Consider the following 25,568-nt stretch of genomic DNA (forward strand, 5'->3'; position numbering starts at 1 on the left):
GATCATACCTCCTATATTCACGTCTAAATCATTAATGTATACCAGTCTCATCACAGGCTTCCAATCGCAAAAACAACCTTCAACCATCACCCTCTGTTTCCTACCGCTAAGCCAATTTTGAATCCATTTTGCCAAATTGCCCTGGATCCCATGGGCTCTTACCTTCTTTGCCATTCTCCCATGTGGGACCTTGACAAAAGCCTTACTGAAGTCCATGTAGATTACATCAACTTCACTACTCTCACCTGCACAACTAGTCACCTCCTTGAAAAATTCAATCAAATTTGTTAGTCATGATCTCCCCTGACAAAGCGATGCTGACTATCCCTGATTAATCCCGGCCTCTCCAAGTAGATTTTAATCCTGTCCCTCAGAATTTTTTACAATTGTTTCCCTACCACTGATATTAGACTCATTGGCCTGTAATTACCTGCCCCTACATCCCTTCTTGAATAGTGGTACCACATTCACTGTACTCCAGTCCTGTGGCCAGAGAGCATTTGAAAATTAATGTCAAAATTTGTTAACCATGGGTGGTTCATCCTTCTCATCGAGTCCTTTTTTCGCAGGAATATACCTTGACTGTGTCAAATTATCTCTTCTTTGAAGGTAGCTACCATTTTTCCTGCCAACAGTTGACTCCAATTTATTCAGCCCAGATCCGTTCTTACCCCCACTGAAGTTGGCTTTCCCCCAGTTAGTTTTTCTTACTCTGAGGGGAAATAGGAAGGGAAATAGCCCCGACCAAACACTGCCACTGGATCATGGCTATTGGTTTCTCTTTGTCACACAAAAAAAGGACAGAATCATGGAATGTGATTGTCAAAGATTTAGCACAAATCTTACAATCTTATGTCATGAAAGTAGACCACTGCTGCCCCCCAAGATTTATCAAAGTAGAATTTGACTTCTTGAATCAAGGTCAACAGATCATGCCCAAGTTGTTCATGGCCACACTGGAGAGCTGTGGAGCAGGTAGAGGACACAAAAGTTTCCTATTTCGACCGCAAAGCGGCAAAAATCATCCCACGATCCGCCACCACCCTCCCACCACCCCGAAACAAGCAATGTAGCGGCGGGGCTTGTCTGCTATACCCCGGCCACCAGGGGGCGAAAGGTGCGGAGGTCATCCCGGAATCCAGTGCTCCCTGACACGGCACCAGCAGCGGAAGCGGTCTGCTGTACTCCAGCCACGAGGGGGCAAAGCGGACGGAGGTCCTGGTTCGAGGGGAACCTGTCAGGAGGCGGAGGCCCCGCGGTTGCGTTGGGCTGTGGCCGTGTCATCATTGTGCGCCTGAATGGGAGGAAGGTAAGTGAAGAGGAGTGGGGGAGATGGCGATGGGGGTTGGCGGCTGGCGGCGAGCTGACCACTGCCCATTTTGTGCGGCTGAGATGTAGATTGACGGCGGTGAATTGAAGAGAGTGACTGTGAGAACACCTCTTCCCAGAGTGAAGCTCACTAAAAATACCCGGGACGATCAACATGAAGCCAAAAGTGGATCTGTTTGAAAAAAACTGTACAGTCTGCTTAATAGCAACTCTGCTTATTATTCAATCCCATTTAGGGTAGAAGAGTGAGGATCCCAAGCTCAAGCCCAAAACGCCCTAGTCCCTGTAAATAATCTGCAATAGTCCTTGCAATATGCCATCAAAGTTCTTGGTTTTATGTTGCCTTTCTTAGATTTCTATATGATACGCCTGAGTAGCGTTTGTTTCTTACATTAATGCCACAGTGCATAAAGTTCTTGTGTCCAGCTTCTAACATAAAAATAATCCAAGGTACTTCACAAACGCATAATCAAAATAATACTATTGGATATTATCAACCTTATAGTTTTTGTAATTGCTGGACTTATGTTCTGGCTACTAAATAATGCTTAGAGAAGCAATCTTAAGTGCCAAGTAACATTTGAGTTTATCTTTGTAACAACAAACTGTTTCTAAATTTTTGTTTGCTTTCTGTACTTAGAATTTCAGCGATGGAGTGATTGGATGTTGCACGCCATGGAGTCTTGTGAGAGGGAAGCTATTTCTGAGATTCTCAGATTGAATGTGGGAGGTTGTTTGTATACAGCCAGGCGAAATTCCCTTTGTCGTTTTAAAGACTCAATGCTTAGTGCAATGTTTAGTGGACGATTTCCTTTGAAGCTAGATGAATCAGGTAATGAAAAGGTTGCAGTTGTCAATCATACCAAGTCGTGTGACATACTTACAAGCTTCCAGTAGCTGGTTTTCCTTGTTTACAAGCGAAACCTGTTTCTTTGGGAAAAATTAAAGTGTTAATGTCAATGAACCTCTGATTCATTATATAAAAATAGTCATGGGCAATACTAAATGGTGTGTAGGTACACTTAATTAACTACACTAATGTAGTTACGTGTATATGCCAGAATATTGCCTTATTTTCATACCATGTACATGGTAAAGACAACTTGATTATGAAAAAACATGCTTACTTTGCTGTTTTTATGTTACTGAGAGTTTTGGCCCAGCCCCGTGTTTCATCTGCAGTTACATGAAGCAACAACAACTTGCATATATTTGGCATCTTCAACATAATAAAATGGCCCAAGGTGCTTCACAGGAGCATTCACAAACAAAATTTGACACTGAGCCACATAAGTTGATATCAGGACATTTGACCAAAAGATTAGTTAAAGATCCATGTTTTAAGGAGTGAGTTCATGGAGGTGGAGAGGTAGAAATTTAGGGAGCAAATTTCAGAGTTTAGGGCCTTGACCACTGAAGGCATGAGCACCAGGGTGGTGTGATCGAAATCAGGGATGCTCAAGAGACTAGAATTAGAAGAGCACAGATTTCCCAGAAGGTTGTGGGATTGGGGGGGATTACAGAGATAGGGAGGGGAGAGGTCATGGATTTGAAAACAAGAATGAGAATTTTAAAATTGATGCATTCCTTAACTGGGACCCAGTACAAGTCAACGAGCGCAAGTGCAGTGCAAATTAGGATACAGGCAAAAGAGTTCTGGATGAGCACAAGTTTATGGAGGGTGGCAGATGGGAGGCCAGCCGGAAATGCTTTGGAATAGTCAAGGCTAGAGGGAACAAAGGCATGGTTGAGGATTTCAGTAGCATGTGTACTGAGGCAGGCAGCAGAGTTAGATGATGTTACTGAGGGAAAGTAGGCAGCCTTGGTGATAGAGTGGATATGCACTTGGGCGTCCATCTTGGCGTCAAATACAACACAAGGTTGTGAACAGTTCACCCTTGGACAGTTGCCACCGAAAGGGAGAGAGTTGGTGTCTAGGGAATGGAGTTTGTAGTGGGGACCAAAGATGGTGCATCGGTCTTCCCAATATTTAGTTAGAGGAAATTTCTGCTCATCCAATACTAAATGTCAAACAAGCAGTGTGGCAGTTTAAAAACAGTGGCGGGGTCAAAAGAAATGGTGGTGTGGCAGAGGTGGGTGAAGTCAGTGTACATATGGAACCTGTTGTGTTCTAGTTCTAATCACCTGATGTTGCCAAGGGGCAGCATGTAGATGAGAAAAAGGGGGCAAAAGCTATTTCCTTGAGGAACACCGGAGGTAATGGTACAAGAATGGGAAGAGAAGTGATTGTAGGTGATTTTCGGCTGGGGACTGGGGACAGAAGCATTAAACCATTTAAATATTGGTTGGATGAATGGGCTTTTGAGGCAGCTCTCAAAGATAGACCCCCAAAAAAAGTAGAATTGAACTATATGAAGTTTTATATTTTTGGGATACTTCATTAAGATGTTACTTTTACCATAGGCATCTCTGTCATTTTCTAGCACTGAATATTTTTTGCTTCATCACAAAATGTTAGCAAATAATAGTCATTTAAGCTATGTAATTTCCCGCTCAGAAGCAACATAACTGGAGTGTTGTTTTCTTTATGTTTGCTTGCCATTGCTCTTTAGCTGCTTTTTCTTCCCTTCCTTTCCCTTCAGTCTGAGTTGCAGACTTCTCTTTGAGAAAACTGTTATGCTGCACTCTAAATTGGTCACTCTGAGGCTTGGTTCTTCTTTGTTCATTCATGGATGTGTTTGTAATAAGGCCAGCATTAACCACCACCTTCTTCAACACAACAGAGTAGCTTGAGGTAATTTCAGAGGACATTTAAGAGACAATGACATTGCTGTGGGTCTGGAGTCACATATTAGCCGGACCAGGTAAGGTTGGCAGATTTCCTTCCCTATAAGACATTAGTGATTCAGATAGGCTTCTACAACAATTTGATAGTTTCATGGTCACCATTATTGAAAATAGCTTTTTATCCAGATTGTATTTAACTGAATTTAAATTCCTCAGCTGCCATGGTGGGATTTGAATTCATGTCTCTGCATCATTAGTCCAGGCCTCTGGATTAGTGGCCCAGTAATAACCTTTAGGCGACCGTAACCCGTTACCCCTCCTTGCTTAAGATTCTAATGTCCTTTAGGGAAGGAAGTCTGTCGCCCTTACCTGGTCTGGCCTACACTTGACTCCAGACCCACAGCAATATAGTTGACTCTTAAATGCCTTCCAAAATGGCCTGGCAAGCCACTCAGTTGTAACAAACTGCTAAAAAGACTCAAAAAGGAATGAAACTGGACAGACCGCCCGGCATTGACCTAGGCATTGGAAACGACAGTGGCAATCTCAGCCCTGTCAACCCTGTAAAGTCCTGCCTTACTTACATCTGGGGGCTGGTGCCAAAATTGGGAGAGCTGTCTCGCAGACTAGTCAAGCAACAGCCTATCATAGTCATACTCGCGGAATCAGACCTTACAGATAATGTCTCAGACACCACCATCACATCCCTGGGTATGTCCTACTCCACCGGCAGGACAGGCCCAGCAGAGGTGGCGGCACAGTGGTATACAGGGAGGGAGTTGCCCTGGGAGCCCTCAACATTGACTCCGGACCCCATGAAATTACATGGCATCAGGCCAAACATAGGCAAGGAAATCTGCTGTTTACCACCTACCGCCCTCCCTCAGCTGATGAATCAGTGCTCCTTCGTGTTGAACACTACTCTGGAAGCACTGAGGGTGGCAGGGGCACAGAATGTACTCTGTGTGGGGTGCTTCGATGTCCATCACAAAGAGTAGCTCAGTAGTACCACTACTAACCGAGCTGGCTGAGTCCTAAAGGACATAATTGCTAGACTGTGTCTGCGGCAGGTGGTGAGGGAAAAACACACTTGACCTCATACTCGCCAACCTGCCTGCCACAGATGCATCTGTCCATAACAGCATTGGTAGGAGTCATTGTCGAGAAGAAGTCCCTCCTTTGTTTTGAGGATACCCTCCATCATGTTGCGTGGCGCTACCACCGTGCTAAATGGAATAGATTTCAAACAGGCCTAGCAACTCGACTGGGCATCCATGAGGTGCTGTGGGCCATCAGCAGCAGCAGAATTGTATATAAACACAATCTGTAACCTAATGACATGGCATATCTCCCACTCTATCATTACCATCAATACAGGGGATCAACCCTGGTACAATGAAGAGCGCAGGAGTGCATGCCAGGAGCAGCACCAGGCATACCTAAAAGAAATTAGGTGTCAGCCTGGTGAAGCTATAACACAGAACTACTTGCATGTGAAATAGCATAAGCAGCAAGTGATAGAGCTAAGCGATTCCATAACCAACAGATCAAATCTAACTTCTGCAGTCCTGCCACATCTAGTCATGAATGGTGGTGGACAATTAGCAACTCACTGGAGGAGGAGGCTCCACAAATATCCCCATCTTCAATGATGGTGGAGCCCAGCACATCAGTGCAAAAGATAAGGCTGAATCATTTGCTACAATCTTCAGCCAGAAGTGCCGAATGGATGATCCATCTTGGCTTCCACCAGAGGCCCCCAGCATCACAGATACCAGTCTTCAGCCAATTCTATTCACCCCACGTGATATCAAGAAATGGCTGAAGGCGCTGGATACTGCAAAGGCTATAGGCCCTGACAACATTCCAGCAATAGCATTGAAGACTTGTGCTCCAGAACTTGCCGCATCCATAGCCAAGCTGTTCCAGTGCAGTTACAACACTGGCGTTTACCCAGCTCTGTGGAAAATTGCCCAAGTATGTCCTGTACACAAAAAGCTGGATAAATCCAACCTGATTCCGCCCCATCAGTCTACTCTGCATCATCAGTAAAGTAATGGAAGGGGTCATCAACAGTGCTTTCAAACAGCACTTGCTTAGCAATAAGCTTAGCTTCCTGACGCCCAGTTTGGGTTCCGCCAGGGCCACTCAGCTCCTGATCTCATTACAGCCCTGGTTCAAACATGGACAAAAGAGCCGAACTCCTGAGGTGAGTTGAGAGTGACTGCCCTTGACATCAAGGCAGCTTTCGACAGAGTGTGGCATCAAGGAGCCCTAGCAAAACGGGAGTCAATGGGAATCAGGGGGAAAACTCTCCACTGGTTGGAGTCATACCTAGCACAAAGGAAAATGGTTGTGGTTGTTGGAGGTCAGACATCTGAGCTCCAGGACATCACTGCAGGAGCTCCCCAGGGTAGTGCCTTCGGCCCAACCATGTTCCGCTGCTTCATCAATGACCTTCCTTCCATTATTGGTCAGAATTGGGGATGTTCACTGATGATTGCACAATGTTCAGCACCATTCGAAACTCCTCAGATACTGAAGCACTCCATTTCCAAATGCAGCAAGACTTGGACAATATCCAGGCTTGGGCTGACGAGTGGCAAGTAACAGTCGCCACACAAGTGTCAGGCAACGACCATCTCCAACAAGAGAGAATCCAACTATCGGCCCCTGATGTTCAATGACATTGCCATCACTGAATCCCCCACTATCAACATCCTGGGGGTTACCATTGACCAGAAACTGAACTAGACTAGCCATATAAATACTGTGGCTACAAGAGCAGGTCAGAGGCTAGGAATCGTGCGACGTGTAACCCATCTCCTGACTCCCTAAGGCCTGTCCACCATCTACAAGGCACAAGTCAGGAGTGTGATGGAATACTCTCCACTTGCCTGGATGAGTGTAGCTCTCACAACGCTCAAGAAGCTTGACACCACCCAGCACAAAGCAGCCTGCTTGACTGGCACCCCATCCACAAACATTCACTCCCTCCACCACCAACACACAGTAGCAGCAGTGTATACCACCTACAAGATACATTGCAAGAATTCACCAAGGCTCCTTTGACAGCACCTTCCAAACCCACAACCACCACCATCCAGAAGGACAAGGGCAGCGGACAGATAGGAACACCACCACCTGGAAGTTCCCCTCCAAGTCACTCACCATCCTGACTTGGAAATATATCACCATTCCTTCACTGTCGTTGGGTCCAAATCCTGGAACTCCCTTCCTTACAGCACTGTGGGTGTATTTACACCACTTGGACTGCAATGGTTCAAGAAGGCAGTTCAGCACCACCTTCTCAAGGGCAATTAGGGATGGACAATAAGTGCTGGCCCAGCCAGCGAACCCACATCCTGTGAATGAATAAGAAAAAAAAGCCATATTTCCTTTAACTGAGATTGCTTCTGATGTTGAATTACTGTGTAACAGCCTGCTGAAGAATGGCACAATCTACCTGGCTGAGTCATGGTGTGAGCTTGAGTCTTACTAATTGGAAGATAAACTGCTTGAGCTGTCAACTGACCTCTTTGAATTTGAGACGTGCAATGCTGAAGTTTAGAGTCTTTAACATCTAATCTTTTATTATAGGTGCCTGTCTGATTGAACGAGATGGCAAACTCTTCAAATATCTTTTGGATTATCTGCACGGGGAACTTTGCATCCCTGAAGAAGCCAGAACTCGTGTAGCCTTACAAGAAGAGGCAGATTACTTTGGTATTCCCTATCCTTACAGTTTGACTGACTATTTGTCGAGTGAGATGGAGAGACATTGCTCACGATCTAATATTGAAATCAAGAAGGTTTGTAATGTTTGTCTCAAGCTTTACTCAGAAATTTGTAATCTGTTTCCTACTGTTACTCGAAAGAGATTATGGCATTTTTTTCAAAAAGTGAAGCCTAGTGAAAATAAATGAGAGAACTGTGTTAAACATTGTTTTGACAATTGATCGTAAAAGCTTTTGTTTATGATTTTGATTAATGACAAATTCTTAACAAATCTTCTATGACTGAGTTATTTTAATTCCTGGAAAGCAATGATGTTGAAAATGTTCGATTTTATTGAAGCTAGTATATAATAAGTTCAACTGTGTCAGACCAAACAATACCTTCCACTAACTCAAAATATTCTTAGATTTTTGATCTTCCTTGGCAGCTCTGGAAGTTTATCGAGTTGGCCTTGGCTTAGTTGTAGCTCTTTTGCCTCCATGTGAAAAGGGCCTGGGTTCAAGACCCAGTCTAAAGACTTGTTGTAATATTTCAGTGCTGCCCTGTTGAAGGTGCTATCTTTCAGATGAGACATTGAACTGAAGCCCCATGCTCTAAGATGGACATAAAAAATTCCGTGGCACTATTTGAAGAAGAGCATGGGAGTTCACCTCAATGTCCTAGCCAATATTTAACTCTGGTCATTACCTCACTACTGCATGTGAGACCCTCCTGTGTGCAGAATTCTTCACCATGTTTCCTACAGTAGAGTGATTATACTTCTTAAACTATTTCATTGGCTGTAAAGCTCCTTGGCATGTCCTGACATTGTGAAAGCACCATGTAAGTGCAGATTCTTTTTTTTTTCCAGTGTAGCTGAGCCATGCAGACCAGGAGAATCCAGGTTTGATTCTGGAATTCGCTGATCTCAGCTTGCACTGCAATAAGGACCTTTGTTTAGGAAGGGGAAAACTGGCAACAGTTCAATTGGATGATTATCCAGAAACCTTGAAGGTGCATGTGACATCTGATGTGGGCAAGATTGATTGGCCTTGGCTTTGACGCTTCTATTTGGTCATAGTGGACAGTGACTTTGACTACTAAGGCTAATAGTTTGTGTGTCATCAGAGGTTATCTGGCACTTAGAGAACTGTATCCTATATGGGAGGCAGTGTCTTGGAGAAGGTGGATAAGTGGTGATGACTACTTTCCTGTCTTTTTAAAAAAAAATACATTTTTCTTCATGACTTGTGTTTCCCAGATTGGAATCTTATTCTGTTGTGTAAAAGAACTATGAACTGTTCCTGTTGCATCTTTTAACACATTGAACTCATTCTTCATACAACATGCAGCAATAGGTTATCGCTCTGTGTGTAACCCTGCTTTACTGTTCAGTGTTCATTTCAGAATGGCCTGTTATAGTAAAATTACTTAGTGGCATGCGGTTACCACCATATGGTGTGCACTGGATTTATTTCCACAGTTATTCCCAAACACCCCTTATAAACAGGATCTGGATTGCTGGTGTGAGAAATTCAAGGTGGGATATTTTTTAAATTAATCAATTTTAGCATGTTTTATTCTAAAAGTTGAGGCTACTTGGTGAGAAATAAGGGAGTTCATTGGTGACCGCTTGTAGGCTTCACCAATAAAATTATTAAAAACTGAAAGCGGTGCCATTTTTTTAAGACCCCATCCCGTTTCTTGCACTTTGATTCAGAAAATCATCAATAAAATCAACCTCTTAGAGACAAAAGATTATAACTTAGCCCCTTAGGCACAGATTTATTACAACAAAGATGGTGTTTTCTGCTGGATGTTTTTTGTTGTGCAATGGGATACTGGGATAGACTTGCTGCTCGGTTACACTAGTTTTGCACTACGACTCTAGTGAAAGTGGCTGAACCAGCGCAGAAGATTTGGAATTGTAAGCATGAGTGGGCTATGTCCAAAATCTTTTGTGTTTGTGTAATCTTTTGTGCTGGTTGAAGGTTCAATTTGCCCAAAAAGACCCTGCAGAATCATAAGTACATCAAGGCATACTCTTCAAAGGAAAAAGAAAAATGAAGGAATGATTATGTTGGTTACACTGTTTGATTGCACTGGTTTATGGAAAAATTTATATTTGTGATTATGCAAATGAATTTTAGCAGAAACTTGGAACTGTAACCTCACTAGCTCAACTTCAAGCACAATTTGGGTGCAATTTCTTGATTTAAACCAAAATGGAAACTCTTCGCAACTGTTTACAAAACTCTGAACCACAACTCATATGACACTTGGAAGGTACAATTAAAGTAAGATAAATAGAAATATGGTGTCTTCTGATCCCATATTTTGCACTGGTATAGTTAGATTTAGGTTTATAATCTTTCCAGTATGCTACCCTCAGAAGCCACTGTCAACTGATATATCACATGTGCTTGTTTGATGATAGTGAAATTTCATTGTGAGACTAAGAAAATTGTGAACAATGGCCTTATTTAAGAATTATTGTTACATATGTTTCTCTCAATACTTCTCCATGTGAAGATAGGGTATAATTAATGCAGTTACATCAATCATTTCAAACAATCACTGGTTTCATTGTTATTCTATTTATTAAATATAGGCATTGACAGACATATGTGACTCCTATGGTTTAATCTGTACAAACCCAATGGTGTGGATCCTGCACTATCTCAATACTTGTGGCGCCAGTTGTGAGAGCAAGATCCTCGGAGTATTTGCATCAAAGACAGAGGGGATCGGAGCCATTGAGAAGCAGCTGGGAGGCAGGATGAGAAGTAGAAGCATCTATAAGAGGTAACAGTGGCAAACATTCACTATATCTAAGATGTAAAATTTTCCGCTTTGCAGCGCATGCCTTGTTTGATCTGTGATCTGTTTATTTTGCAAGAAGAACATTGATATTGCTATATTATTATATTAATCAGAAGGCACCAGATGAACCCTGGTTCCTTAATTCCTTACCAAAGAACTTCTGGGGATTTACTGCTAATCTGTGTCTAGGAATTACCAGATACTTAAATTTGGCTCACCGAACCAAGTTATATCAATTGATTGAGTATGCTGAGCTCCATCATCCTATGAAAAATTCTCATTGAGCAAATGTATATCTTAATGGATTAAGTTGATCTGTCAAAGTATTTCTTGTTTTAATTGAGGATGTCACAATTGTGTAGGACAGTTTGATGGACCAGTAAGTCTTGTCCTTTCTGATATTTTTTTTGTACGTTTATTGATTAAGATTTACACTGTCAGCCATCTATAAGTTACTGAGCGAATTAATTCCTTTTTGTCAATTCATCAAAGATAAAGTTTTTTAAAATTCTTTTAGGTCGTGTAGGTACACCCATAGTGCTGTTAGGAAGGGAGTTCCAGGATTTTGACCTAGTGACAGTGAAGGAACAGTGATATAATTGCAAGTCAGGATGGTGTATGGCTTGGAGCGCAACTTGTAGGAGGTGATGTTCCCATGCATCTGCTGCCCTTGTCCTACTAGGTGGTAGAGGCCACGGGTTTGGGAGGCTGTCTAAGGCGGCTTGACAAGTTGCAGCAGTGCAACTTGTTGATGGTACAACTGTTGCTACTGTGCATCAGTGGCAGAGGGAGTGCATGTTTAAGGTGCTAGGTGGGGTGCCAAACAAGCAGGCTGCTTTGCCTTGATGGAGTTGAGCTTCTTGTGTTGTTGGAGCTACATGCATCTTGGCAAGTGGAGAATATTCTATCACACTCCTGAATCGTGCCTTATAAATGGTGAACATGCTTGTGGAGTCAGTAGGTGAATAACTTGCTGCAGTATTCCTAGCCTCTGTCCTGTTCTTATAGCTGCAGTATTTATATGGCTGGTTCAGTTAAGTTTCTGGTCAATGGTCACCCCCCCCAAGGGATTCATTGATGCTAATGCCATTGAATGACAGGAGGAGATGATTTGATTCTTTCTTGTTTGAGATAGTCATTGCCTGGTACTTGTGTGTTGCGAATGGTTCTTCCATTTATCAGCCCAAGCCAGAACGTTGTCTGGGTCTTGCCGCATATGCTGTCATGATGATATGACCTGTGCATGAGTGAAATTAATCTGTAATTTCATCAGCTGACAAAATACATGCTGAACTGTTTCAAAAGGACTTTTTAAAGACAAGAAAAGACACTGACTAAAGGCGGCTGGCACAAGTCACCTGATGCCTGGTATTGCACGTTAATTATCTTCTGGAAAGTTCCACTGTGAATGAAAATTCAGACATGTCACAACATCCTTCTCTGGTATTTCATATCTGAGGATGTCTAGAACCACTTTAAAGGGATTTACTGAAAAGTAATGGACATAACATTTGCATTTCTATAAGACTCCCTCTCCTGCGAAGACAGTCTGCTAGAACAATGCTTATATGGAGATATGTCTTCCTATCTCATCAAGATGGATAATGACTCATTCAGGGGGTTAATGCTGGGACATTACAGAATTTACTTACCACCTGGCCAGGAAACAAAAGCAACTGTCGGTTCAGACATCAGATAAACAAACCTCTTCTGAAATCACTATGGGGAGAGAGAGATCATGTTACTGAAGTAACCATTTTGAAATCTCTTTATAGAAGCTGCTAAAGACAGAAGCAGTAAGTAGTCTGGAAAAGCTGCCAATGAAGCAGTAAGGAGCTCCCTTCTCACCTCTCTTAAGACCCTATCTCTTACAGTTTAAAAATCCAGCAGAGTGAGAGTGAATTTTCCATCAAAAGGAACCTCAGGTGCAAAACACATCAGCTCCTGGAAGAGACGGATTAAAAATAAATTGTCTCTGACGGTTGTAGTTACATGGGCTTCAACTCAACTCCTGGAATGTAAAGGAACTTAGAAGAATTTCTGGCACAGCCACAGTGACCAGCCAAGGAGTCATAAAAAGTTTTTGATCTTTCAGCATTGCACTTTAATTTGGCAAAGAAAGTAACTACATGCAGTATAACTTGTAAATTTTGCATCCTTGTGTGTGTGTGTGTGTGTGAATTGTGGGTCACGAAAGTTCGAGAAGCATGGGCTTACTTTTTAAATTATTTTGCTTTCTTTACCTGGATGGGTTTTTAACTCAATAAAAATGCATCCCTTTTTGCTTTAAGCTTCAAGAAAGTCTGTCAGACTCGCTTCTCTTGCAATCAGTATGTAAATGGTTTAACACAGATATTGAGAAAATTCCCTTTTAAATCCCTCAAGAAAACCCTGTTGCAGTCAGACTTGGAGCGGTATGATAGAAGAGTCACACCCCTTATGTGGCCGAAATAATGGACACAGACAGCTTCAGTATCTGAGGAGTTGCGGATAGTGCTGAACATCGTGCAATCATCAGCACACATCCCCACTTCTGAAGGGAAAGTCATTGATGAAGCAGCTGAAAATGGTTGGGCTTAGGGCATCGTCTTGAGGATCTCATGCAATTATTTCCTGGGACTGAGATTGACTTCCAATAACCGCTAGGTATGACCCCAACCAGTGAAGAATTTTCCACCTGATTCCCATTGACTTCTGTTTTGCTAGGGCTCCTTGATGCCACAGTTGGTCAAATGCTGTCTTGATGTTGAGGGCAGCCACTTTCATCTCACCTCATAAGCTCAGCTTTTTTGTCTATGTTTGGACCAAGACTCATGAGCTGAGTGGCCCTGGCAGAACCCAAACTGAGTGTCAGTGAGCAAGTTGTTGCTGTGTAAGTGCCACTTGATAGTAACACTGACACCCCCTCCATCACTTTGCTGTTGATGGAGAATAGACCACTGGTGTGGTAATTGACAGGTTGAATTTGTCCTGACTTTATGGATAAGGACATAGCTGGGCAGTTTGTTGGGTAGATGCAAGTGTTATAGCTGTACTTGAACAGCTTGCACGGGGCACGGCTAGCTCTGGAGCACAAATTTTCAAGCACTACCGCCGGAATGTTGTCAGGGCCCAAAGCCTTTGCAATATCCAGTGCCTTCAGCCATTTCTTAATTTCTTATGGGGTGAATCAAATTGGCTGAAGACTGGCACCTGTGATATTGGAGACCTCGGAAGGAGGCTGCACTTTCCTACCCCTCGCAGCATCCTCTCTCTTTCCCAACCCTTGTGACAACTCTACCGACATGTTCTTCCAGCCTACGGCCAGGCTCCCCTTCTCCCCTTCCTTTCTTCGCCCTTTCCCTTTTGAGCGTCTCAATTCATCTGCCATCTTAAAGCTCTTAGATAACTCAAGTCACCCTTTTTTCAGTGTTAGCGTGCCATTACCTGCAATGTTTCCCCGTTGTATTGCTGCCCAAATCCATTTGTCCATTTAGCTGCCCCTCATTCCCGCTTCAAAGCCATAGTGGTGTTATCCAGCAGTGGGAAGTATAATTAGAAAATGGTTATTAAATGAGGAGTGTTCAGTCTTGAGAGGATTTATTTTTGAATACAGTGCAAAATTCTTAAAAAGCTACCAACATTCCACTGAACTCAGAGCTCTAAATTGGCGAATCCAAAGTTACAGCTCTTACTGCTTAAGAAGTTGAGGATTTTTTAAAAGTCTTTTTTCTCCTTTAGGTAGTTAATGCAGGAAATACTATAAATGAAAAAAGTTTCTTTGTAGCTTGTGAGCTTGTATTTTGTATTAGTTCAGTTTGAATCCTTTTAATGTTTTCATTTTGATAGATCTTTAGAATTCAGCACTGAAGGGCAACGAGAAATATTTGCAGGAGCAAAACTCTCATTTTTCAATTTATTTATGTTTTGCAGCACTCATTCTACTTTACTTCCTCCCCAAACTTATCAAACAGCCCCATTCTAGCTTCAATTTGTGAGAGAAATCGATGTTTTTCTTAAACTGCACTCTGCGCTCTCTTGTTTATCTCAACATCTACCTCCTTGATAACTTTTATATAAATCTATAAACTGGTAAGGTAATAAATAGATACATCAGGAAAAATATAAACTATAATCCACAAAAATGGCTATAGCTTTTAAACTGTTGTGGCTGTTATAATTTACACATTGTATGTATTCCTGCATTAATGTTGCTTCATATTCCTTTGCTTCTTTTCTCACCTGCAGGGAAGCTGGAAACAATCTACAATACATATGGAGCTATTATTCAGCTGGTGAGCTGAAGAAAATGATGGATGCCTTTGACTCTTGGGAGGGAAGAGGTACTTACCCTTCATGTCAACATAAAAACATTTAAGACTTTGGAGGTGAGCTGTAAAGCTCAGATATATGTTGGATCATGTTTTTGGTTATCACAAATACCTCTAGTCAGTGCATCAGGAGAAGATGTGTTTCTTTTAATTTCTTCTCCTGTGTTGGGTACTTGAGTACTGTCAGTGTACTTGGGTAAAGAGCCAATGTTTCACTTACGAACCCCAAAGGGAAGATGATCTCAGCCATCGACGACCAGACAAATTCCAGTACACTTGACAGCTTTTCGATCAAGTGTAGGAGCTTCATAAACATGTGACAAGTGGTGGTGCATATGGAACTACTGATTTAATCAGTTTTCTGACCTTTATTCTGGTGCAACACTTTTCACATCATAGTCTGTATAGAGCATGATTTTAAATGTTAAAAGCAAGTCTTCTATTGAAGAGCCAGTTCCAAGCTATTCTGTAGAGTAGTTGAACGGAACTATTGCAAATAAACTGTCAAGAAAATAAAAAATGTAGAGTACACTCATCATTGTTGCTTTGGGTTAATTAGAAAGATGAGTATAGCCCATTCAGCTTTTCGAACCTCTCCTTTTTAAAGACCTTGTTTGCACAATCTCCTCTTTGGATTTAATAAATACATTTAAGGTTCTAAAGAAGAGTTGCATTAACTATTTTGTATCCATCCCTTCCAAGGTAAATCAAGCAGCAATCCAGAAATCTATCTGACCTTGCATCTGTTGCATTCCATTGCATTTTCCATCGGCTTTTATTCCTCAGAATATTCAATCATGTATCTGAATTTTCTTTCCTTCCTGCAGTCCCATTTTTATCCAGTTATTTGTCCTGTTTTGAAATGTCTGAGTTGATGAAGCATTTGGTGTTCTAAATGAGACACTTTGTGCAAAATAACTGCATTGTTCTGCGTTGGAAATTCATGCCCTCTCTAAACCTTAGAAAGTAGATAAATTTGTGTAAGAGTACCCAGTTCAATCAAAAGCATATTATACAGTAAGATCCTGATGAGTCGAATCCCAGAGGATCCACCCACAAATTTGTGTTAAGTGGTGGTGCTTCATGATAGTTGAGGAAACCCCTTTCGTATATGAATGCGTATGTACCAGATATGTCTACAAATACTGTATATGTCAAAAACAGATTCAAATGCCAAATTAAAATACAGTAAAGCAGTAAATATATGAAAAAAATTTTATTCAATTTTTTCACAGCTTACAATGGCCTGACCTTGTGAAAGGCTGCAGCTTTGCTTTGAAAAATGTCAGCAGTTGAGCCCGGAAGATTGCTTAACGTCCTGTTTTCAGACGTACATGGTACAGTCCACCATGTTGTCAATGCAGTCAAACGTGTTTTCGTGCTGCAGTGCAAAATCCCGGAGCATTTCTACAGCCTTTGTGGCATCAGCCAGGGAAATAGGTGGGCGAGCGGGCGGGTATTCATCGGACTCTTCAGAGTCATTGGGCTTCTTGGTTGAAGGATGTAATGCATTAACAATTGCATCATCTATCAGTTCCATCATGCAGCATATGGCATCGTCCACCTCTGCGTTAGATTCCATGCCAGCCTTCTACAGGTGAGCAAAAACTGCCTGGTCATCGGGTTGGTAGGCCTCACCCGTTCCTCATTTTCAACGTCTTGTGCTGCAACCTGTTTTTTCAACCTGTTGAAACCCAGCATGATGGAAGTAGTTGGCAATTGTGGCTTCTGTCACCATCTTCCACACCTACTTCATCATTGAACATGATCTTTAGAACAGTTAGATTGTACTCCTCCTCCTTATCGATGGCCTCAATATCCTGAGACATCAGCTGGCATCAGTAGTGGGTTTTCAGATACCTAATCACCCCCGATCCATTGGCTGGAGCTTGGCTGTGGTGTTTGGAGGCAAAAACATCATCTCTTCAGGTCAGTGATGGCAGAGTGTGCGTGGTAATTGTCTGTAATGATGAAAAATCTTCCTTTTCTTTCTTGGATATGTTTTGTCCACTTTACTGATTTATGCCTCAAGAATGCTGAAGGTCACCCAGGTGATTCTGTTAGCCTTGTACACTGAGGATAGTGCTTTGACATTCGCAAAGCAATGTGGCTTCTTGGACTTTTCTATCCCAAGAAGCAGCGGCGTGTTTGTGCCATCCACGTTGGCATAAACCGTAGCAGTGACATGTTCCTTGCTCCGCTTTCCACCATTACCTGTTTCACCTTTAAACATCAAAGAGTGGTCTGGCAAAAGACGGTAAAACAGATCAGTTTTATCCATGATAAAAATGTCTTGTGGTGCATACTTGTTTAAGACATGGGAGAGACCATTTTGGAGCCAATCATCTGTCGTTGCTGCTGTAACCACTGCGTCCACATTGCTCACTGTGCGGAAGACGATGCCGTGCCTTGTCTTGAATGAGTCCAGCCATCTCTGCAGGTGAACACCATATGGCCCGCCTTCTTTGCCAGGGTGACTCTCTTTTCCTGCAGGACTGTACTGGAGATGGGAACGTTCTCTGACCAGGCTGCGTTGGACCGCATTAGCAGAGCTTTTCCAACATCAGGATAGGCAGCCGTTCTCATCCTCTTCCTTGCTGGAGAGGAATCTCCCACTCCTTCGCAACGTCCGCTTTCTGCTTCATGCCATGATTTTCCACTTACTGCATCAACTTCATCTTCCCTCCGATCGACAACACTTTCAACTTTCTCCCTGGTTTGGCCATACTTGTAGGTTTTGCGCGTCCTTTCGCAGGGAGATCTCAATGTCAAATGATGGCTATCCTGGCATTTAATGATTTTGCCCTCTTATGTAGTCTAACTCCACTCTGATGGGCACGGTCTAATGACAAGCTTTGACAGGTTTGGCTCATCCAGCATTACCAGTGCAGAATTTTGGCTCATCAGTGGCATCATTCTTTGGGAGTTGTTATTCTGGTTGTTGACTTTGATATAACCAGAATTTCATGTCATCCGAATTTGTCTCATGCGATTTCACTGTAATATGTTTGTCTTAGCGTTCACTGTTTTAAAAAATAAACGAGTTGTAGGCAGTGAATGATTGATTCCAGCTGTTGCATCAAGCATTTGTTTTTCTCATTATGACACACTGTGACAGGCCTGAGTTGAGACATAGCATAGTTCAGCTGACAGGAAGAACTGCCCTGTTTTATATGAGAGGGATATGATGCATTATTGATCATTCGCCAAATACAAGCATCGATCACCTAAGTAGATAATAAGCCAGCTGTCATCAGAATGCAGCTGTGGTATTGTATTTCTCTCACTTTCAAAACACTTAAATCCATCTACAGAAAAGTCTTTTTTTGTAATTCAAAATTCAAGCAAAGGTGATTTTTAGAAATAGACTGAACTATTTATCCTAAACTCTCAAGCATGAATGAAAGTAGGAGAGATATGTGAATAACGCTATGTAAAATTACCTATTTTGATAAGTTTACAAACTTTACAAAGGTAATGGAATTAAAATCAGGTGACGCTTATGAGGAACAGTTTGCAGTCACTGGAATCATTCTGCAGAGTGATATAATTTGCACACGTTGATATTTCTATTTCATTCTTACAATTTTGAATTCTGTATTAACAAAGCACTCAATGAAAGTAGCTTTTATCCTATTACTTGCATTTAAGCATAATTAATTTGTATCTTGGTAATAGGTTTTCATCTTGTATTTGTATCATCTGTAGCAAGCAGATACAGCGTCTTATTTTACTTGCAGGTGTCAGTTATTGGAGAGTGCCTCAGGAGTTGATAGAATGTTGGACTCTTGAAGGCCGACCTCTACAAGGCAGCCAAGAGAAGGTGGCACCAATTCAGAAGCGGTAAGTGCTTTATTTCATCATGTGTTGTGGCTCTTAAAAATTCTTGAAATACTTATTTTGTACATAATAAAACATAGATTTACAAACTGGGATCCCTGGACTGGAGTCACTTGGAGCATCCAACTTATAAAACTGCTTTTCTACAAATGTCCATTTTAAAGAGGTATATGTTTTAAGTTTAGATTCTTTTTATTTTGGATGTATGCACCTAATTAACCGGTTCCAAATTAACCCTTTAAAATGGCTTAGCTCAAATGAGACTGGACCATATGGCAAAACAGGACTTGGGAAAAACAAATACTATCAAAATTTAATTAAGAACAAAGGAACAGGTATACTTGTCAATGAATAACCAAATTTTACGCCTTCGATTTGGGTGAGCACCTCAGCTAGAAGTGTAAATGTTCCTTGGGTTCCCTCGTTCTCAAAAATCCTGCCCAGGGAGCAGTCAGGACCACCACAGCTATAGTCCAATTCACTAGCAACAAGATGGTTCTCAAAACCCACTTTTAACCCTTGAATGAGCATCATCTCATCTCAAATCAATTCTGTTGTTGTTATCCAATTGGACATTGTTGTTACTGGGTTAATTTTGTTGGATTTAGCCATTTACGCACATAGTTCCATGGAGCAAAGCAATGGGACGGTTAATGATCTTTTATCTGGGCTTGGACAAGTCTCCGTTAATTTTCTTGCACCTTCCCTAAACAGTCAAGGACATTAGCTGAATGCCATCTGTTCCCACAGACAGTGGCAGTACGTTTAGAAATACTGGTTTGCAGCAAATTAATACTTTAGAATTCAAACATTAATATATTATCCAGCCTTAATAACTACTTGATTAATTACTTATTCTTCAATTACACATTGGGGCTCACTACTTATTCAATCATCTGCTCCAGGCTGGTTACTAACTATACAGTAATTCCTAATTAATACATAGAACCATAGAAAAGTTACAGCACAGAAAGAGGCCATGCAGCCCATCCTGCCTGCATCAGCCGAAAAAGAGAAAAATATATAAAAAAAAACTAGCTGCCCATTTTAATTCCACCTTCCAGCACCTGGTCCTACACCTTGCAGGTTACAGCACTTCAGGTGCAGATCTAGGTGCTTTTTAAATAAGTTGAGGGTTTCTGCCTCCACCACCAAACCAGGCAATGAATTCCAAACACCCACCACCCTCTAGGTGAAGAAGTTTTTCCTCATGTTCCCTCTAATCCTCCTACCAATTACCTTAAATCTATGCCTCCTGGTAATTGACCTCTCTGCTAGGGGAAAATGGGCATCCGTGTCTACTCTATCTAGGCTCCTCATAACCTTGTACACCTCAATCAGGTCATCCCTCAGCCTCCTCAGTTCCAAGGAAAACAACCCCAGCCTATCCAATGTTTCCTCATAGCTGCTACTTTCAAGCCCTGGCAACATTCTTGTAAATCTCCTTTCCACTCTCTCCACAACAATAATGTCCTTCCTGTAATGTGGTGACTAGAACTGTGCACAAAATTCCAGCTGTTGCCTATCCAGCGTTTATACAGTTCCATCATTACACCCCTGCTTTTGTATTCTATACCAAACCATTGCCTGGTTTGGTGGTGGAGGCAGAAACCCTCAACTTATTTAAAAAGCACCTAGATCTGCACCTGAAGTGCTATAACCAATAAGGGAAAACATTGCATATGCTTTCTTTACCAACTTATCCACCTGTCCTGCCATCTTCAGGGACCTGTGGACATGCACACCAAGGTCTCTCACTTCCTCTACCCCTCTCAGTATCCTCCCATTCATTGTATATTCCCTAGCTTTGTTTGCCTTCCCCAAATGCGTTACTTCACACTTTTCTGGATTGAATTCCATCGGCCTGTTCTCCACCCGCTCACCCAAACAATGATATAATTCTGGAGACAACAGCTATCCTTGTTACTGTCAGCTGCATGGCCAATTTTTGTGTCATCTGTAAATTTCCCAATCATGCCACCCGCATTTAAGTTCAAATCATTAATATATACCACAAACAGCAAGGGACCCAACACTGAGCCCTGTGAAATGCCACTGGAAACCGCTTTCCATTCACAAAAAAATCCGTCAAAAATCCCTTTGTTTCCTGTCACTGAGCCAACTTTGGATACAACTCTCCACCTTCCCCTGTATCCCATGGGCTTTTACTTTTCTGACCAGGCTGCCATGTGGGACCTGGTCAAATGCCTTACGAAAATCCATGTGGACCACATCCACTGCACCACCCTCATCAATCCTCCTTGTTACCTCCTCAAAAAATTCAATTAAATTAGTAAGACATGGCCTTCCCTTAACAAAACCATGCTGACTCTCTCTGATTAATCTGTTTCTAAATAACAGTTTATCCTATCACTCAGCATTGACTCTAATAATTTGCCCAAAGCAGAAGTCAGACTGACAGGCCTATAATTATTTTGTCTATCCTTCTCGCCCTTTTTAAATAATGGTATAACGTTCGCAGACCTCCAACCCTCTGGTTCTTCACCTGTATCTAGTGAGGATTGGAAAATGATCCACAAGGCATCTGCTATTCCCTCCCTGGCTTCCTTCAACAGCCTAGGATACAATCCATCCGTCCCTGGTGACTTATCCATCTTCAAGGATGCCAGTCCCTCCAGTGCATCCTCTCTCGCTACGCTTATTATATCTAATATTTCACACTCTTCTTTAACTAGAATATCTGGTTTATCCCTCTCCTTAGTGAAGACAGAGTCAAAGTACTCATTGAGAACCCTGCTCACATCTTTAGCATCAGAGCAAAAGTTACCATGTACATCTCTGATCAGCCTTACCTCTTCCTTATTTATTCCCTTTCTCTTAATGTACTGGTAAAACATCTTTGGGTTTGCTTTGATTTTACCTGCCAGTATTTTTTCATATCCTCTCTCTGCTTTCCTAGTGGTTTTGTAGGTTGTATAGTTAGCAGAAAATGATGTCTTGACATTGCCAGCTTACTACAGTGAATATAAAGTGAAAGCTTCACTATAAATGATCAAGTTTTTTTTTATTCATTCATGGGGTGTGGGCATTGCTAGCTAGGCCAGCATTTATTGCCCATCCCTAATTGCTCTAGCGAAGGTGGTGGTGAGCTTCCTTCTTAAACCTTTGCACTCCATGTGGTGTAGGTACATGCATGGCATTGTTAGGGAGGGAGTTCCAGGGTTTTGACCCAGTGATAATGAAGGAACGGCGATATATTTCCAAGTCAGGATGTTGAATGACTTGGAGGGGAACACTGAGGTTGTGGTGTTCCCATGTGTCTGCTGCCCTTGTCCTTCTAGATGGTAGTGGTCATTGGTTTGGAGGGTGCTGCCTAAGTAGCCTTGGTGAGTTCCTACAGTGCATCTTGTAGATGGTACACACTGCTGCCACTGTGCCGTTGGTGGTGGACGGAGTGAATGTTTGTGGAAGGGGTGCCAATCAAGCATTGTCTTGGATAAAGATAAACTAAAATCTACTGTCCAGGTCTACTTACACAAACATAGAATTATTGCTATGGGTAGCTGATGCTGTCTTCCAAAATTTGCTATGGTAGGTCTTGGGATACCCTTCTTAACTAACACGGAAATCGTAGTCACTTTTCTGATATTTGCTTTTTTTCTGATTTCATAAATGATCTAAATGAGAAATATTCTGTTTTGTAAAATTCACTATTACAAATTCTCAGTTTACAACGTATTGCAATCAGATCACCAAGTGCCTCATTAAAAAGTAACTAAAAAAACATAAATACTCAAAGGATTAACTTCATTTTTATGGATTCAATCAGTTACCAGTGGATCAGAGTTGCTACTTTAAATATAAGTTTTATTTATCTTCCAGACACATTGATGTCAATGAAGCAGAAATGGAAACTCCCAAAAAGAGCCTGAAACCCGTAGAGTTCTCAGGTCCATCCACCAGCACCCGCATTAAAGTGAAGAATTCTGGATTGGTCAAACTGTCAACACCAGTTGATGCTTCAAAAACGGTGCCAAACACTGTGGTTCATCTCAAAACCACACCCATAAAGAGACTAAGCACCGGGGAGTTTGTAAACCACAGGACAGCATCTTCCAGTGCTACAGGATCTGCTTCTGGATCAGGTGCCCAAACATCTCAACCTGTTAGATCCCAGAATGCTAGAAGCGCCACAGAGCCCTGTTGCACTGCAGCAGTCAAACTGCCAGAAAAAAAGGTAATAGTGAATCGAGTGATCAAATTGAAAAGGAAACCACCTTCTGCAACAGTCGTAACACGAGCGGATTCTACCAAGAGTGAAAGAGACATGCATGCAATCACTTCAGATGTACAACCAAGTACTTCAGAAAACCAACACACCTCCAATACTGTGAATTTAATGGCAGACTATCTAGAGGACGTATGTGGAAATAGCAGAGAAAAGGATGAGAATGGTTAAATAGATAGTAGTTTGGAGGGGAGGGGACGGGACTGTTGAAGTGGTTTGGTAGAACTGAGCATTTTAATCCTGTTGTTGCATAACCTAATTTCTCAATAATGTTGTCCTTAGATCAGGATTTCAGTAGGGTTGTTTAGGTAAAAATGGAGAATTTGTCCTTCCAGTGATAGCTCAATGGGCATTTCCAGTGCATAACATTGACCAAGGAGGTCCCAGTTTTGATCTCTGGCCTGTGCTTAATTGACCTTCTGTTTGGGTGATGACACTGCTGCATTTGTATTGACCAGCTCCAGAATAAGGAAGGGAAATTTTGCCAAGCCTCTTGCACCTGATCATTATCCATCAATTTGTGTGTGTATGTGTACATCAGGGCTAGGCTTGGCTATGATTCTTTTACCTCTCACATCTGTACTCAAGTTGTCTGCTAATTCTCACCATCAGGGCTAAGAAATAATGGCCACTTGAGCAAGATACCATAGAATGACCACAGTCTCTGGAGTAAGCAAATTCAGAAGAATGAGGAGGGAAGAAATTGGTATAATTATTTTTCAAATACCTATTGTAACAACACAGTTAATTACTCGTGTTGCAACTGAGTTTAAATGCAAACATGGCAGTGTACTTTTATATGCATTGGAGATCACAACTACCAAAATAATCTACTTTTAATTGGTTTGCATACTGCCTACTTGGAACTAGTTGAGTATATCTTAAAGTAGACAACCTTAAAGCATTTAACAGAATGACACTAGATAAATGGTCTCTACTTCTGAACATTTGCAGCTAAAAGATTAGTTCGAGTCCTCACTGAGGTTGAGCAAGCCAACTGTCTTTTCTGACAGACTACAGCCTTACGGTGGAAAATGCAGCTGAAATGGGCAACATAAATGAACTGTACTGAAAAGTGAGAGTGCTCCTGATCCATTTAATCAAGACACCAGCAAATAGTAATAATGGACTATATATTACTATATTACTGTCCTGAAGAATAGAGGAAAAGGCCAATTGACAAACTACAATTTCACAAACCCCACCCCTCTTCAGTTCCTGTTCTGGTGGAATCATTTTGCCATAACTTGTACAATGTTTTAGATGAAATTCTTGTGTGTGTGTGTTGGTGGGGGGGGGAAGATGACCAACGCATTGGACAAACAATATATAGAGCATGAAGTTTTAAGTTTAATTGTTTGGTCAATTTTAAGGGATAAAGAAATATAATTTTCCCTTTAATTTTACTTGCCATGCTCCCATTTTTAGTTGCAAATCTTGGCTACATCATCTAATGTGGCACAGGATGGGAATAGAGTCTTTCTTCTCAAGTTAAGGTAGTAGTTATACATTACAGTTCAGGTGTGGGCTCGGCTGTAATCTTAAAATAGGTGGCCTGCCCGTTTTCTCATTTGGAGAAAGATATGCTGGTGAGAGGCAAAATTTGGAATAGACTTTCTTATTGTTATGATGATTAAAAATACAATGAGAATATATAGAGTAAAACAATTTGGGCATTTTTTTCAGATGTGGAAAGAATACTTTTATTACCTACTGTCAGACCAAGAGCAGAAACAGCAATTTTGTTCAACTTTTCTTTTTGTATTTGGTGCATCAAGGTTTCATGCTGCAGCTCAGGTCAGGTGTAAATTTAAGTATGATGCTGCATATGTGACGGTGTGATTGACAGCCTGAAAAAGAGTCCATTTACTCCAGTATTTACTGTTGCCTATTCAGGTTTCAGCCATAAATCTGTTTCTATTCATAACTTGATTTTATTGAATGAGTAAAATGCATAAATCTCATGTAGTGACAGTAGTCAATGTTAACATGGACTGGGAAACATTTTATTTTGGATCAAGGCCCTACACTTGAGGACTACACCTGAAACAGAACGTTGTATGGTTAGGACAAGTGTTTTGTTATTGCTCAGAATCTGACATTTTCAGTGCTTCCAGGGCTTAATACAAAATCTCAACTTGGGTGGAAAGTCATATTAAATGCTGTATGTAGAAGTTCGTGGGTTGCTTCACTTTGACAAATCACTTGCCCCACTTATAATGGCAGAGAGTGAGAAGTTATTCAGTACACTGGAGTTTGAGTCAGGCACGTGTTTATTTGGAGCACGCTTTACCTTTGGTGACGTGTAGGTTTTTAATGTAAAACTTTTATTGGTTCCAGTTTTATATTTAAAATTTATATGCTCCATACCTGAAAAGTCAACTGTTTGTTTTGAAAATAAAATATGATTTTGCTTGTTTGAAGTTCCATGGTTTTTCTACTATCCAGTTTGAATGATCCCTGTACCAATTATCAGTGTTGTTGTATTGATAAAATAATCTATGCTTAGGGAAATACAGTTAATGTTGTGTGATACACTTCTATGATGCTTG

General features: G+C 41.5%; 1 protein-coding gene across 3 annotated transcripts; it reads left to right on the top strand.

Moving 5' to 3' along the window:
- Positions 1-1,201: 1,201 nt before the first annotated feature.
- On the top strand, positions 1,202-25,439 carry LOC121285028 (BTB/POZ domain-containing protein KCTD18-like). Of its 3 annotated transcripts, none has more exons than XM_041201130.1 (7): positions 1,202-1,309; positions 1,970-2,161; positions 7,678-7,889; positions 10,406-10,599; positions 14,845-14,939; positions 18,668-18,770; positions 22,611-25,439. In XM_041201130.1, the coding sequence occupies exons 2-7, from the start codon at positions 1,993-1,995 to the stop codon at positions 23,185-23,187; spliced, it is 1,350 nt and encodes a 449-aa protein (XP_041057064.1). In that variant the 5' UTR covers positions 1,202-1,309; positions 1,970-1,992; the 3' UTR covers positions 23,188-25,439. The 3 variants fall into 3 exon arrangements, with proteins under 3 accessions (XP_041057064.1, XP_041057065.1, XP_041057063.1); XM_041201131.1 differs by lacking the exon at positions 1,202-1,309 and adding an exon at positions 1,321-1,517; XM_041201129.1 differs by lacking the exon at positions 1,202-1,309 and adding an exon at positions 1,536-1,779.
- Positions 25,440-25,568: the final 129 nt, after the last annotated feature.

The sequence above is a fragment of the Carcharodon carcharias genome, chromosome 12, assembly GCF_017639515.1.
Source record: "Carcharodon carcharias isolate sCarCar2 chromosome 12, sCarCar2.pri, whole genome shotgun sequence".
Taxonomy (NCBI): Eukaryota; Metazoa; Chordata; class Chondrichthyes; order Lamniformes; family Lamnidae; genus Carcharodon; species Carcharodon carcharias.